A 15,722-nucleotide genomic window follows, 5' to 3' on the forward strand; every position below is an offset into this window, starting at 1 on the left:
TCACATAGGGGGAGGCCGGGATCTGGGGGTCCCCTTGTTAAAGGGGGCTTCCAGATTCCGATAAGCCCCCCGCCCGCAGACCCCCACAACCACCGGGCAAGGGTTGTGGAGATGAGGCCCTTGTCCCCATCAACATGGAGACATGGTGCTTTGGAGTCCAGGTCCTGAAGGGTCTGGTATGGATTTTGCGGGGGACCCCTAGACCATTAAAAAAAAAAATTGGTGCAGGGTTCCCCTTAATATCCATACCAAACCTGAAGGGCTTGGTATGGAATTTTGGGGGGGCCCCCACACAATTTTGGTTTGGGGTTCCCCTTAATATCCATACGAAGACCCAAAGGGCCTGGTAATGGACTGGGAGGGGGGGGGGGGTGGAAACCCATGCCGTTTTTTTCAATGACTTGTATCTGTATTGCCGGGACCCGACAATTCATTATAGTCACGATCAGTTTTAAATGAGTTTTTCCTATAGAAATGTCATTTTGTGCATAGACTCGGGAAACATGCACTACTTTACAGGCATACTATAGACACCCCTCAGGTATGAAATTTAAAGGAATATTTCACTTTTATTGTTTCACTTTAAGTTATTTTTAAAATCACTGCTCCCGAAAAAAATCAAAGTTTTTAAAAAATATTTTTGCATTGATACATGTCCCCTGGGGCAGGAGCCGGGTCCCCATACACTTTTTAGGACAATAACTTGCATATAAGCCTTTAAAATTATCACTTTTGATTGTTCATGTTCGTGTCCGATAGACTTTAACAGGGTTCGAACAAATTGTTCGCCTGTTCACAAGTTCTGGTGCAAACCGAACCGGGGGTGTTCAGATCATCCCTACTCTTTACATTTGGAGCCTCACAGTAGTTCCCTTCCACCACCACTAGGTGTCGGTCCTCAATATAGGGAAAACAGGAATATAAAAGAAATTCTCCAATGGGGACACCTGTTGAGGAAGGGATTTCCTCCTCCTTTGAAGAGCTCACCTCTGGGACAGGAAATAAATGGAAGGGAATCCCCCTGGTGGGACACAGACTGCAAAAAAAAATACACAATAAGGGAAAAAAAAAACCCATTAAGGCTCCAATGTGCCCGATAAATCAGATCTGGGGCCATTGTCCTTCACCTGCTACCTCCAGGGGGCAGTAATGATTGCCAACTGCCAGCAACCTTGGGGCATACAATGTCCCTGGGGGCATACAGTGTCTCTGGGGGTATACAGTGGCTCTGGGGGCATACAATGTCCCTGGGTGCATACAGTGTCCCTGGGGGTATACAGTGTCTCCAGCCTCAGTGACCACCCCAGCTCTTTGTTTCGTCATACGGTCTCCTGTGCCATGCGGTAATCGAAGACACTTCCCCGTTCCTCAAAGCTGCGGTTTGGATTCTTGTTAGGCACTGGGGTGTCGCCATCTTGGTTCCGATCGCCGTATCCGCCTCCTCCGGGGGTGTGAAGGGTGAAGATGTCCTGGACAAAGAGGAATGGAATATTCAGAAGATGCATTTTATAGCTCATTCATTGGTTTTCCATTTGGCAATTTTTAGCTTGTTCATTCCACCTCAAACCAGCCAAACCCATTGTTGTTAACAGAGGCAAACTGGGGTAAGAACGGTCCTTGAGGTGAAAAAGGAACCGCTTTCCAGATGAAAAAACTGGATATCCTTTAAAAGTTATGTAAACCCGAACAATGACCATGAACGGGGATGGTGTTCTGTAGTCCTTATACAATTCCTGTCCTAGGGTGACTACCCTGCTCCTCCATAGATACAGTACGGTGGGGTTGTCACCCGAGGACAGGAAGTGTGTTATTGGCAGGATCACCAGGTGAAAATAAAAGAAATTAATACAGTCATCACATCTAAGGACTGATAAACTGCAATACATTGCATTCTGTTCTTGGGGTTACATACACTTTTAAGGGAACCTCTGCGGAAAAGACAACAAAGGCCTCCATTGCTCATTTCCTACTGAAAATGCCGACTGGCCATCATTTTGACCCTTTTGCCTTCTAGACTTTCATGATCGCTGGCCAGGCAAACATTCAGAGGAGGAGTTCTATCAACAATGCTTGCTTTGGATCGGTCATTCCCGGAAGGAACATGACAGCTAGTTCTCCTCTAGAAGGGGGTCACCTTACAGCTATCCTGCTCCAGCAGTGCCTCATAGGAAGGGAAGGAAAAGGAGGAAGGGAGGAAGGAAGGGGACAAGAGGGAATGGAGAAAGATGAGGAACGGCAGGAGAAGATAAGAAGGAAGGAAAGGAGGGAATGGAAGGAAAAAAAAGATGGGAAGGGAGAGAGAGGGAAAGGAAGGGAAAAGAAGTAGGGAAGGGAAGGAGTGGAGGTTAAGAAAAGGAAAAGAAAGGAAAGGAAGGTAGAAGGGGGACAGAGTCAGTAGAAAAAAAAGGGAAGGGAGAGCGGGAAGGAAGGAAGGAAGGAAGGAGTGGAGGCCAGGGAAGGAAAGGAATGGATGGACAGTTGTATGGAGACAAAGGGAAAGAGGTAATGGAGAAGAAAGGGAGGCCCAGCAGGAGAGGCGAAGAAGTAAGGAGAGGAGGGAATGGAAGGAAGGAAGGGAAGAGAGGGAGAAGTAGGAACAGAGGCAGGTTAAAGAGGGGAAGGGAGAGAGGGGGAAAGGAAGGGAAAGCAAGTGAGGGAGGAGAAGGGAGGAAGTCCAAGTGAAAGAAGGGTGAGGGAGGGGAAGAAAGCGACGGAGGGAAAGGAAATTAAAGAAGGGAAGGGAAGGATTGGAGGAAGGAAGGAAGAGGAAGAAAGATGAAGATAGATAAGAGGGAGAAGTAGAGACAGAGGCAGGGGAAAGGGAAGGTAAAGAGAGAAAGGAAGGGAAAGAATGGAGAAGCAATGAAGCGAAGAGTGGGAAGGGAAGGGAAGCGAAGCGTGGCAAGGGAAGCGAAGCGTGGGAAGGGAAGCGAGGAAGGCAAAAAGTTAATTTTTTTTAAGCAAATTTTGCTGAAGCAGATCAATGATCAAAACAGAGTTTCGCTTTGGTCATCTCATGACAAAAATATATATTTTTTAAATCATGCCACTTATGCCCATCAGGTGTTTCATACATACTCGTTTTACCCTTCCTAAAAAATGATAGACCCCAAGAAAAAACAACAGTGACATTACAAATATGCAGATGTTGACTTTTTGTTAAAAGTCAGAAGCTAAGCCCCCAATCCATCTTTATCCTCTCCCTCTGACGTATGGGCGCTCCCCTGCAGTCAGTGACCCATGACCGTCATGGGAAAGGTGGACAAGTCTCTGACACAAGAGCTGTCGCTGGTTCAACTGCAATAAGTGAAAAATAAACACGCAATCTCTAATCCTACCCCGGGCTCCAAAGAAACAGAGGTCTTCCCTCCTAGGTTAATGGTTCTCCCATCACGGCGATGGAGGAGGTTGAGGCCGGCATCTCCAGGAGATCCTCCTACAGAGAACACAGAAGAGATTAACGAGTAGGAAATGCAGTCACAGGGCAGAATGAAAAGGAAAGATTTGTACAATAACCATTTAGTCCATAGGGGCGGAATACTCTTCGCTCCGTGAGAACCGACAAAATGACATCTTCTCTGAACATCAGCTCCCGGATTACTCCATCTCCTCCTGTAAATCTCCCAACACCACCTGAGCCTGGACGCAGCTCAAACCGCTTGAGGACCACCGGGTACCTGCATAGGAGAGAGCAGAATTCTGTATTTGATAACAATTAACCTGCTTGCACAGAAGCCAGTACATTTCTTTATATATGGTGGACCCTCCCTATTGTCTGGAAATTCTGGACCAAAGTACATTTCATTATTTATACAATATATGGAAACCAAATACACAAGAACCTCTACAAAGCCCTTCTGAATCATATACAAAAAATATCAATAAATATAAAATGAAACATTTTAGATTATCGGTTTACTACTGCCAAACAGATCATAGCCAAATTTGGAAAACCCAACCCACCAGCATTTCAAAATGAAAGAGTAGACTATCCCAAACCAAAACCGATGGCTAAACTCACTGCCTTTGTATGAAAACGTTTGGAAACCTTGGGCACCTCGATTTTCCCCACCGAGATTTTCATAGTCATCTCTTGACTCTCTCCTCCACCAAGGTTTTGATGGTCATCTCTTGACTCTCTCTCACCCACCAAGGTTTTGATAGTTATCTCTTGACGTTCTTCTCCACCAAGGTTTTAAGGGCCATCTCTTGACACTCTTAACAATTTTTAAAATTCTCTCTTAAGGTTTAAAATCCATTCAAACAATTGGTTGGTGAACCACTTGACCCTCCCCCAGAAATGTTAAAAAGTGATGATTTTTCACCAAGATTTTGATAGTCATCTTTTGATGCTCTTCTCCACCAAGGTTTTGATAGTCGTCTCTTGATGTTCTCCTCCACCAAGGTTTTGATAGTCGTCTCTTGATGCTCTTCCCCACCAAGATTTTGATAGTCATCTCTTGACAGTGTCCGCCACCAAGATTTTGATAGTCATGGATTCTCTTCCTCACCAATGGTTTGAAAGTCATCTCTTGATGCTCTCCTCCACCAAGGTTTTCATAGCCTCTTGATGCTCTTCTCCACCAATGTTTTCATTGCCTCTTGATGCTCTTCTCCACCAAAGTTTTTATAGTCTCTTGATGCTCTTCTCCACCAAGTTGTTAAAAGTCATCTCTTGACAGTCTCCTCCACCAAGGTTTTTGTAGTCATCTCTTGATGGTCTTCTCCACCAATTTTGAAGAGAAAAGAAGCTGGGACAGCCGCTCTCCAAAAACGTTCCTTTTAATGAAACTTGATCACAAAAATAAAATGCCACAGCAAAAAATCAGGACAAAACTGACGCGTTTCACACTGTGCTTCAGTGCTTATTCATAGCTTTGTGCTATCCAATCCAATGAGAAAAGTTCTCTGGTTCATCTGAGCGGTTATCTCTCTTCTCATCTTCTCCACCAATGTTTTGATAGTCGTCTCTTGATGCTCTTCAACCACCAAGGTTTTAAGGGCCATCTCTTGACATTCTTCCTACCAATTTTTAAAGTTGTCTCTTAAGGCTCAAAATCCATTCAAACAATTGGTTGGTGAACCACTTGACCCTCCCCCAGAAATATTAAAAAGTGATGATTTACACCAAGATTTTGATAGTCGTCTCTTGATGTTCTTCTCCACCAAGGTTTTAATAGTCGTCTCTTAATGCTCTCCTCCACCAACATTTTGATAGTCGTCTCTTGATGCTCTTCCCCACCAAGGTTTTGATAGTCGTCTCTTAAAGCTCTCCTCCACCAACATTTTGATAGTCGTCTCTTGATGCTCTTCCCCACCAAGGGCTTGAACGTCATTTCTTGACGCTCTTCCCCACGAAGGCTTTGATAGTCATCTCTTGACACTCTTCTTACCAATTTTCAAAGTTGTCTCTTAAGGCTCAAAATCCATTCAAACAATTGGTTGGTGAACCACTTGACCCTCCCCCAGAAATATTAAAAAGTGATGATTTACACCAAGATTTTGATAGTCGTCTCTTGATGTTCTTCTCCACCATGGTTTTAATAGTCGTCTCTTAATGCTCTTCTCCACCAACATTTTGATATTCGTCTCTTGATGCTCTTCCCCACCAAATGCTTGAAGGTCATTTCTTGACGCTCTTCCCCACGAAGGCTTTGATAGTCATCTCTTGACACTCTTCCTACCAATTTTTAAAGTCGTCTCTTAAGGCTCAAAATCCATTCAAATAATTGGTTGGTGAACCAAATGACCCTCCCCCAGAAATGTTAAAAAGTGATGACTTACACCTGATTATATTAGAAAATTGCACTACTCGCACTGTAATTTGTAAAATATTGTCTAAGGAATCGTATATTGGTGAGCGAAGGAATATAGATAGGAATTGGTTAAAAGAGGCTGAGGAGATTAACAGCAAGATGCAAAAACAAAATAAGAATAAATAATAATAATAAAAAAAAATTATTTCATGGAAAAAGAAAACCATGGCAATTTTTTACGATACACAGTTCTTTAGTGAAGAAAATGTGAGTTAAGAGTTGGATCTACTATAATGTAGAATTCTTGAATTAGTCCAAGAACCAGCAGTATCGAGGACCCATTCACACCTGGGCTGCCTTAGAGCAATATACATAAAACACAGGTATAAGCATCAGAACTGAAAAGTGTGAATGGGCCCAAAGCAATTTCCATTGACAAATAAGAGCGGATGAAAGAAGTGTCAGCTTTCATGTTCTCAGTGCATTGGTAACCTTAGCCCAGCCTTACATTTGTAATATGTACATAAAATCTAACCCCGCACACAACTATTATTCACCATACCGCTTCTCCAGGATCTCTGGGTCAGTAATTCGGGTGTTGGTCATGTGACTGTGGATTCCGCTTCTCCCATCCCAGTGCTGTCCAGCGCCTGCACCTCCAGCCACTGTTTCATAGTAACCGATCTTCTGGTTCCCAAAGGTGACATTGTTCATACAGCCCTGTACAGTACAAAACAATTCACTTTTACCCCAAGAAGAGTCAAAAATTATGGTTGACCTCACAATACTCCTCTCTACAGCTCCCGAGAAATGTCCAAGCTCACAAAATGAACCCAAACTACGCATCTCTAGAGCTCCTGAGAAGATTACCCCATACTACTCATCTCTGCAGCTATTGAGAAGAATCCAAACTCACTAATTAACTCATACTACTCATCTCTACAGCTCCTGAGAAGAGTCCAAGCTCAATGATTACCCTATACAACTCTACAGCTCCTGAGAAGAGTCCAAGCTCAATGATTACCCCATACAACTCTACAGCTCCTGAGAAGAGTCCAAGCTCAATGATTACCCCATACAACTCTACAGCTCCTGAGAAGAGTCCAAGCTCAATGATTACCCTATACAACTCTACAGCTCCTGAGAAGAGTCCAAGCTCAATGATTACCCCATACAACTCTACAGCTCCTGAGAAGAGTCCCAAGCTCAATGATTACCCTATACAACTCTACAGCTCCTGAGAAGAGTCCCAAGCTCAATGATTACCCTAAACAACTCTACAGCTCCTGAGAAGAGTCCAAGCTTACCAAATTAACCCAAGCTACTCATCTCTACAACTCCTGAGAAGAGTCCAAGTTCAAAGATTACCCCATGATACTCATTTCTACAGCTCCTATGAAGTCCAGGCTCACTTTACCCCAGACTACTCATCTCTACAGCTTCTGAGAAGAATCCAAACTCACCAATTACCTCGTACTACTCCTCTCTACAGTTAATACAAGCTCAGTAAACAATCAATACTGCTCTTCTCCACAGCTTGTAAGAGGAGTTTAGACTTACATATTACCCCATACTAATCTCCACAGCTCATGAGAAGATTCAAGTCTCAGTCTTTACCCCATACTAAATTTATACACAACTCATGTGAAGAGTCCAAGCTAACAGATTACCCCATACTACCTGTGTCGCGAGGGCCCATGGATCTCAGAATCCCTTGGAAAGGTTGGGAAACCCTCGTTTCAGCTCCCCATGCACCTCCTATGTCTGAGCTACCCTGTGTCCATTAGGGGCACAGGGTAACTGAGAAAATATGTCTTGGATTACTTAAAATGGGACAGTAATATTTATCCACAATATCTCCCAGGATATATGTAAAGACTATTCTTGGTTTGTTTGATTCTGAACTCAACATGTTAGTTGAGAGAGCTGATCACATTGGCCTCTGTACAATGTAGGAGATGGGCCGACTCCTGCTAGAGCTCCTGCTATTGTGTGAAGGTGTCCTGTGTTTATACTTATGATAATGTATAATCTACTGTGTGAAGCTCGGTGACAACAAGTCTGACCTGTATTGAAATCCTGATTAATCACAGCAATAGCCAGGTGGGCATGAAGTCACATTGGCTGCTTTAAGGGATTAGTTAATTAGCTCATGTTAATTAGGTTTCTGGTTACAGGTGTATTAGAGTAGTACTAGCAGGAGGGCGGAACCTCCTCTTCAACTGTATGCAAGACTGTATTCTTGTTCTAATAAACAGTTCATGTTCAGCAACCAAACAAGTTTTGTCTTGTTTGTTGTTGATAGAAGTTGGAATATCTGATTTCTATATTCAGACTGGAAGTAAGCAGTATATGACGAAAGCACTCAAGCGGAGTGTGGGGTGTTTCTTTGCACTACCCATCTCTACAGCTCCTGAGAAGAGTCTGAGCTCAAAGATTACCCCATACTTCTCATCTCTACATCTCTTGAGAAGAGTCCAAGCCAGGGGTGTTGCTAGGTGGCAAAAAGATCAGGGGCTTCAGCCCGAGGTCGAAGGCCAGAAGCGGGGGGGTGGTGTATGTGACGCAGGCTTTTTTTTTTGGCTGGCCTGTGACCTACATACACTGACCTACCTGACCTACATACACTGACCTACCTACACTGACGGTAGTGACCTATATACACTGACCTACCTGACATACACTGACCTACATAAACTGACGGTAGTGACCTATATACACTGACGGTAGTGACCTCCCTACACTGACGGTAGTGACCTATATACACTGACCTACCTACACTGACGGTAGTGACCTATATACACTGAACTACCTGACATACACTGACCTACCTACACCGACGGTAGTGACATATATACACTGACACACCTACACGGACATACACTGACCTACCTACATTAACCTACCTACACTGACCTGACCTACACTGACATTTACATACACATTACACTTTGCTGTCTGACCTACCTCCTCTCAGCGGTGTCACAGCAGGTACTACTGCAGTCAGTCATTCCATGAGGGGAGGAGGGCCAGGGAGGAGAGGAGAGAAGAGCCGAGCAGGAAAGTGGCACGGCGGCCACTTCTTGCCTTCTGGAGTCTGCAGCGCCTATGGATGGACATCACACATCCCGCAGGCCCAGCATTGGACCAGTGGGACGTCCATCATAGGCGTTGCCCAGGCTCCAGAGGGCGGGAACTGCTATGATACTCGTCGGGTCGGCAGGACTCGGCCACATTCAGCAAGGCTCGGGTCGGGATCAGATCGGTCCCGGCGCTCGCCGCTAATAATGGAGACCTAAGACTCCGGGCTTTTCGGGGACCCAATCGGAGCTCCAGCCTCCCAAGCCCGGGCCTCCCGACGCCCCTGGTCCAAGCTCACTACTTACCCAATGTTACTCATTTCTAAAGCTCCTGAGAAGAGTCCAAGTTCGAATATTACCCCATGCTACTCATCTCTACAGCTTCTGAGAAGAGTCCAAACTCAAAGGATTACCCCATACTACTTACCTCTACAGCTTCAGCGAAGAGTCCAAGCTCACGTTTCCCCATATCACAAATTTTTACAGCTTGGACAGTTTGGATAAAGGATGCATGTTGATAGGATCAAGGGTGAGACCCCCATAAGGTTTTATTTTGTAGAACATGTATAACCTAGGCACTGGATTCAACTAGTAATAGTCCATGACTAAAGAAGGCCAATCTAATTTAGCCCTATCTGGAGGATGAAACCTTTTCCTGCTCTATCCAAAACGGTAACAAAAAAGTTTTAAGACAATACCGTGTTTTCCCAAAAATAAGTCTGGGTCTTATATTAATTTTGGCAACAAAAGACACAGTAGGGCTTATTTTCGGTGTAGGTCTTACCATGTAATGTGCCGTCTTCTCTTACCCTCTCCCTCCCTGCCTGTCAGGAATCCCCAGTGTGAACTGAATTAAAATGTTTGTAAAATCCTATAATCCACTCTATCACAGTATTATATAATGTACAATGTGTGTGTTTCTGTAATATAATTGTGCCAAATACCTTCGTTATAGCGCCACTCTGCGCTACTGTGACCCGCCGGAGCTCTCTTCCCCGCAATTCTATTACAGAAACACACACATTGTACATTATTAGGTAGATTCAGTAAGAGTTAGGCCGACTTATCAGTAGATAAGCTGGCCTAACTCAGAATCTACGCCGACGTATGTTTAAGCATATGCTCAAACAGAGATTCGCTTAAACATATCTAAGATACGACGGCTTGCGCCGTCCTATCTCAGATTGCAATTTTTCGGATGGTTGCTAGGTGGCGCTTCCATTGCGGTTGGCGTCGATTATGTAAATGAGTTTGTACGCCCGATTCACGAATGTACGCCCGGCCGCCGCAGTCGATTTACGCCGTTTCCGTAAGGTCCAAGGAGGCCTAAAGTTATTCCACCTATTAGGTGGAATAACAATGTTAAAGTATGGCCTCCGTTCCTGCTGCGAGATTCGAAATTTTAATGTCGTTTGTGTAAGTCATCTGCGAATCGGGATTTACGCCGTTAAGTCCACGTCGAAATCAATAGGCCCGTGCGGCGTACATAACCGCAATGCACACTGTGAAATGTAGTCGCCCGGCGCATGCGCAGTGACAAAAAAAACGTCAAAAACGTGAGGTCAAGCCTCATTACCATTAAACACGCCCCCCCCCAACCCATTTGAATTAGGCGCCCTTACGCCCGCCACATTTACACTACGCCGCCCTAAGTAAGGAGGCAAGTACTTTGTAAATCATGTACTTGCCTCTCTTACTTAGGGCGGCGTAGTGTAAACACGCTAGGCTACGCCGCCGCAAATTAGCGCGCCCCTACCTGAATCTACCTATATATATTACTATAATAGAGTGGATTATAGGATTTTATAAGCATTTTAAACTAGGGCTTACTATCGGGGTAGGGCTTATATTGCAACCCTCCTGAAAAATAATGCTAGGTCTTATTTTCGAGGTAGGTCTTATTTTCAGGGAAACCCCAGCTCCCTCTAAACAGTCTCACCTGTGATGCTGCGCAGACTTGAAAGGCCTTAAAAATGACATCCACGATTCTCTGTGATGTCAACACATTTCCTCCAACAACAGCAGCATCCGGTGAGGGGTCCAGGATGGATCCTTTGGGAATGATGTATTTAATGGGCACAAGACAACCCTAAAGAAAAGAGGGACAGATGTAACAGTGAGGCCTCTTTTGCGATTTCCTTTCATGATGAAGAGTTCGGAGACTATGACTTGTGAGACTTATACCTGATTTAGGGGAATATCTTGCCCCACCATGCAACGAAGGCAATAAATGAGAGCGGAGAGGGTGATAGCACGGGGGGCATTACAGTTCCCAAAAACTTCATACCCGGAGCCACTGAAGTCAAATACAGCACTGCCCTAGAATGACAAAGCGTCAAAGGTTAGATCTGCCACCATGTTTAAAGGAACAATACAACATTCATAGGTCTGTGAAGGATCTAATTTTTCAAAGTCATGGTATAGGGCAGTGATGGGGAACCTTGGCACCCCAGATGTTTTGGAACTACATTTCCCATGATGCCCAACTACGCTACAGAGTGCATGAGCATCATGGAAAAATATAGTTCCAAAACATCTGGGGTGCCAAGGTTCGCCATCACTGGTATAGTGAATAGTAGGAAGTCACCTTCAACTGGACTGTTCTGTAATTTTGAAAGGCCTTGCAGCTAGATATGAAACTTACCGTATTTATCGGCGTATATCGCACACTTTTTTGCCCTGAATATTAGAGCAAAATCGTGGGTGCGCGATATATGCCGATACCCGCTTCCCGCACCGTGTTTGAATGCCTGCGCCGACATATATCGAGCGCAGTACACTCGGGTACATTCAGCCAGGCTCGGCTTCGCTCGTAGTCACGCTCTGTGACGTTTATGCGTGAGAAGCCGAGCCTGGCCGAATATACCCGAGTGTACTGCGCTCGGTATACGTCGGCGGAGGCTTCAAACTGAGCGCGGGAAGCGGGGATTCGACATGAAGACAGCGCGGGAGAAGCCGGGAGGACACCACCGAGGCCGCAGACGGACACCGGACCGGACGAGGCCGCCGATGGACGCCAGCCAAGACACCAAAACTGTAAGGCCCCGTACACACGACCGGTTTTCTCTGCAGAATTCAGCCAGAAACTCGATGGGAGACGTATTCTGCCGAGAAAACCGGTCGTGTGTACACTTTTCGCCGAGGAAACCGACGAGGATCTCGTCGGGCCAAAAAGAGAACATGTTCTCCATTTCCTCGTTAGTCAATTGGAAAAGTTGGCTCGCCGAGATCCTCGGCGGCTTCACAAGGAACTCGACGAGCAAAACGATGGGTTTTGCCCGTCGAGTTTCTCGGACGTGTGTACGGGGCCTCAGTAGTAAAATGTAATAAAATGTTTTTTTTTTTACAGGATTTTAGGGTCAAAATTAGGGGTGTGCGCTATACGCCGGAGCGCGCAATACCCCGATAAATACGGTATTCCAAACTGGCCCGCTGGCTTATCAAAAAAGCATATGGTACTGTGACACTCCCAAGACCCAAAACCCACAGTGTTTCTTTGATAATCCCAAAACGCCACTCCCAAGCTCTTCACCTTTCCAGTCCGCAGTTAGACCAGGCGGTTCCATCGTACCAGGAGGCACTGGTCCCTCAGGATCCCCCCTCACCATTAGCACTAGGTGTTCCCAGTTCCTGGAAAGGAATCCATCAGAACACCCATCAAACTAAGTATAAATTCCGACGGATTTTTCAGACGGAATTCCGTTCAAGCTGTCTTGCATACACACTGTCACACCAAATTCCGACCGTCAAGAACGCGGTGACGTACAACACTACAACGAGCCTAGAAAAATTTACTTCAAAACTTCCGAGCATGCATCGACGTGATTCTGAGCATGCGTTTTTTTTTTCTCTCCGTCGGAGTTCCCTACAGACAAACGGAATTTTCGATAGTTTTTTTTTTCCGTCGAAAAAAAAGAGAACATGTTCTCTTTCTAAATTCCGATGGAAAAAAGACAGATGAGGCCCACACACGGTCGGAGTATCCGATGAAAAAATTCCATCTGACTTTTTCCATCGGAAATTCTGATTGTGTGTACAAGGCATAAGTGGTAACCTACCCAACCAGTAACCACAATAAAAAGCAAGGAAACGTCAGGTTTCTGCTTCTAGAGCCTAGGTGAGGGGGGCTTTTGGATAAGATCAAGAGTGAATAAAGGGCTAGATTCAGGTATCTCTGCCTAAAGATACGGCGGCGCAGCGTAGTGTATTTACCCTACGCAACTTACAGGAGCAAGTGCTGTATTCAGAAAGCACTTGCTCCGTAATTTGCGGCGGCGTATCGTAAAAGGGGCCGGCGTAAGCGCGCGTAATTTAAATGATCCGGTAGGGGGCGTGGATCATTTAAATTAGGCGCGTTCCCGCGCCGAACGTACTGCGCATGCGCCGTCCCTAAAATTTCCCGACGTGCATAGCGGTAAATGACGTCGCAAGGACGTCATTGGTTTCGAAATGAACGTAAATGGCGTCCAGCGCCATTCACGAACGCCTTACGCAAACGACGTAACATTTTCAAATCACGACGCGGGAACGACGTCCATACTTAACATTGGCTGCGCCTCCTAATAGCATGAGCAACGTTACGACGAAAACGACTTACGCAAACGACGTAAAAAACTACCGCCGGGCGCACGTACGTTCGTGAATCGGCGTAAGTATGTAATACTCTACGCTGACAACTATGGGAGCGCCACCTTGTGGCCAGCGTCAGAATGCACCCTAAGATACGACGGCGTGAGAGACTTATGCCAGTCGTATCTTAGGCTAAAGTCGGCGTATCTTGCTTTCTGAATACAGAAAGTAGATACGCCGGCGCAACTTAGCAATTACGCGGCGTATCTATGGATACGCCGGCGTAATTGCCCTCTGAATCTACCCCAAAGTCTTTAATTTAATTACGTCAGCTGCCCAATGACCAGGCCACTTTTTTCGATTTGGCACTGCATCGCTTTAACTGACAATTGTCGTGCGACGTGGCTCCCAAACAAAATTGACGTCCTTTTTTCCCCACAAATAGAGCTTTCTTTTGGTGGTATTTGATCACCTCTGCGGTTTTTATTTTTTGCGCTATAATCAAAAATAGAGCGACAATTTTGAAAAAAAAAAAAATATTTTTTACTTTTTGCTATAATAAAAATCCCCTTTTTCTTTTTTTTAAAAAAAAAGCTATTTTTTTTCTCAGTTTAGGCCGATACGTATTCTTCTACATTTTTTTTCTAACAAAAATATGAAATCGCAATAAGCGTATATTGATTGGTTTGTGCAAAAGTTATAGCGTCTACAAAATAGGGGGTAGGTTTATGGCTTTTTTATTACTTGTTATGGCGGGAATCTGCGATTTTTGTCATGACTGCGACATTTTGGCGGACACATCGGACACTTTTGGCACTATTTTGGGACCATTTACATTTATACAGTGATTAGTGCTATAAAAATGCACGGATTACTGTACAAATGTGACTGGCAGGAAAGGGGTTAACCAGTAGGGGGTGGGCAAGGGGTTAAGTGTGTCCTAGGGAGTAATTCTATATGTTAGGGGGCGTGGCTTACTGTGACATGACACTGATCGCTGCTCCCGATGACAGGGAGCAGACGATCCGTTGATCGGTGACGATCTGTTGCACCCCTATCACATACGCTGCGCCCATCTATTTCTATGTGGATCTGCCCCTAAACGTAGTATGGTCCAAGAGCTGCAAATCTATAAAAAGTAAAAAATTTGGCAAAACAAAAAAGTCCAGTTTTATTATTTCATGAAGTCTTCTTACCTCTTCCTTGTTAATCTTCACCTTCAGTCTGATTGGAGAGCCGTCATCCATGAAATCCAGAGATTCCACTTCCAGCGCTCCCGTCTGCTTCTCCCAGCGCTCCGCAAAAGCCTTCAACATTTCCCTCACCGCCACCTCAGCATTGGCCTGAGGAAGGACAAATCCAAAGCCAAAAGAGTTAAAAGCCTTTTCTATTGCGGCAAAAATATCTTTATGAAAATGACAGATTCAATAGGTCACTCTCATATTTTTTTCTTTTTTTTCATTTGCGCCCCCCCAAAAATTTTGAGCACCAGCCGCCACTGGTACCTCATACACTATAACCTCGGATTGCGGGTAACGCGGTTAACGAGTGTTTCACAATACTGTATTTTGAAAAATCCTAACTCGGGTTTGCGAGTGTTGTCTTGCAAAACGAGCAGGATTCAGGCCAAAACGGTGTGCAGTATCGCGTTTGGCCTAAGGTGGGGGGGCACCGGCGCTGTTCGGAAATGTTTAGAAAGACTACGCTCCTGAGCCTGAGGTTTGCCGAGGTCAGCCGAGCTGTCCTCGAGCCTTTCCCGGCTGGTTCCGAGGATCTCTGGCGCCCCCGGCTTCTGGCCGCATGTGGTATTGCATGCAATTGAAGTCAATGCGGAACAAATTATTTTCGTTTCCGTTGACTTCAATGGGGAAACTCGCTTTGATATGCGAGTACTTTGGATTACGAGCTTTCTCCTGGAACGGATTATGCTCGTAATCCAATGTTCCACTGTACCTCACCTTCCATACACTAGACAGTGGAACCTCAGATTGCTAGCAATGCGTTTAACGAGTGTTTCGCAATATGAGCGCTGTATTTTGAAAAATCCTAACTCAGTTTGTGAGTGTTGTCTTGCAAAACTAGCAGGATTCAGACCAAATTGGTGTGCAGTACCGCGTTTGGCCTGAGGTGGGGCACCGGAGCCAAACGGCGCTGATCTTAGCCAACCGGGGACGCACGGGCGCCGCCCCCCCTCCCGCAGTCACAAAAAAATAAAAAATGGGCCCTTTAAGAACTTTTATTCGGTTAAAATGTCATTTTTACATTTTAACCGCAGTTCCGACGGCCGTCTATAGAGGGCGCTGCAGCGCCACCCCCT

General features: G+C 45.2%; 1 protein-coding gene across 1 annotated transcript in view; it reads right to left on the bottom strand.

Annotated features, from left to right (window-relative positions):
• Window positions 1-699: 699 nt before the first annotated feature.
• The window catches only part of OPLAH (5-oxoprolinase, ATP-hydrolysing), a 105,674-nt gene continuing 90,651 nt past the window's right edge, over window positions 700-15,722 (bottom strand). The window contains exons 21-27 of the mRNA XM_040352089.1: window positions 14,602-14,748; window positions 11,021-11,155; window positions 10,776-10,925; window positions 6,319-6,476; window positions 3,517-3,677; window positions 3,339-3,436; window positions 700-1,469 (exon numbers count right to left, since the gene is read on the bottom strand). Coding sequence (XP_040208023.1) covers window positions 1,320-1,469; window positions 3,339-3,436; window positions 3,517-3,677; window positions 6,319-6,476; window positions 10,776-10,925; window positions 11,021-11,155; window positions 14,602-14,748 — 999 coding nt within the window. The 3' untranslated portion in view covers window positions 700-1,319. The remainder of the gene's footprint in view (window positions 1,470-3,338; window positions 3,437-3,516; window positions 3,678-6,318; window positions 6,477-10,775; window positions 10,926-11,020; window positions 11,156-14,601; window positions 14,749-15,722) is intronic.

This window comes from Rana temporaria, chromosome 5 (assembly GCF_905171775.1).
Source record: "Rana temporaria chromosome 5, aRanTem1.1, whole genome shotgun sequence".
Classification (NCBI taxonomy): Eukaryota; Metazoa; Chordata; class Amphibia; order Anura; family Ranidae; genus Rana; species Rana temporaria.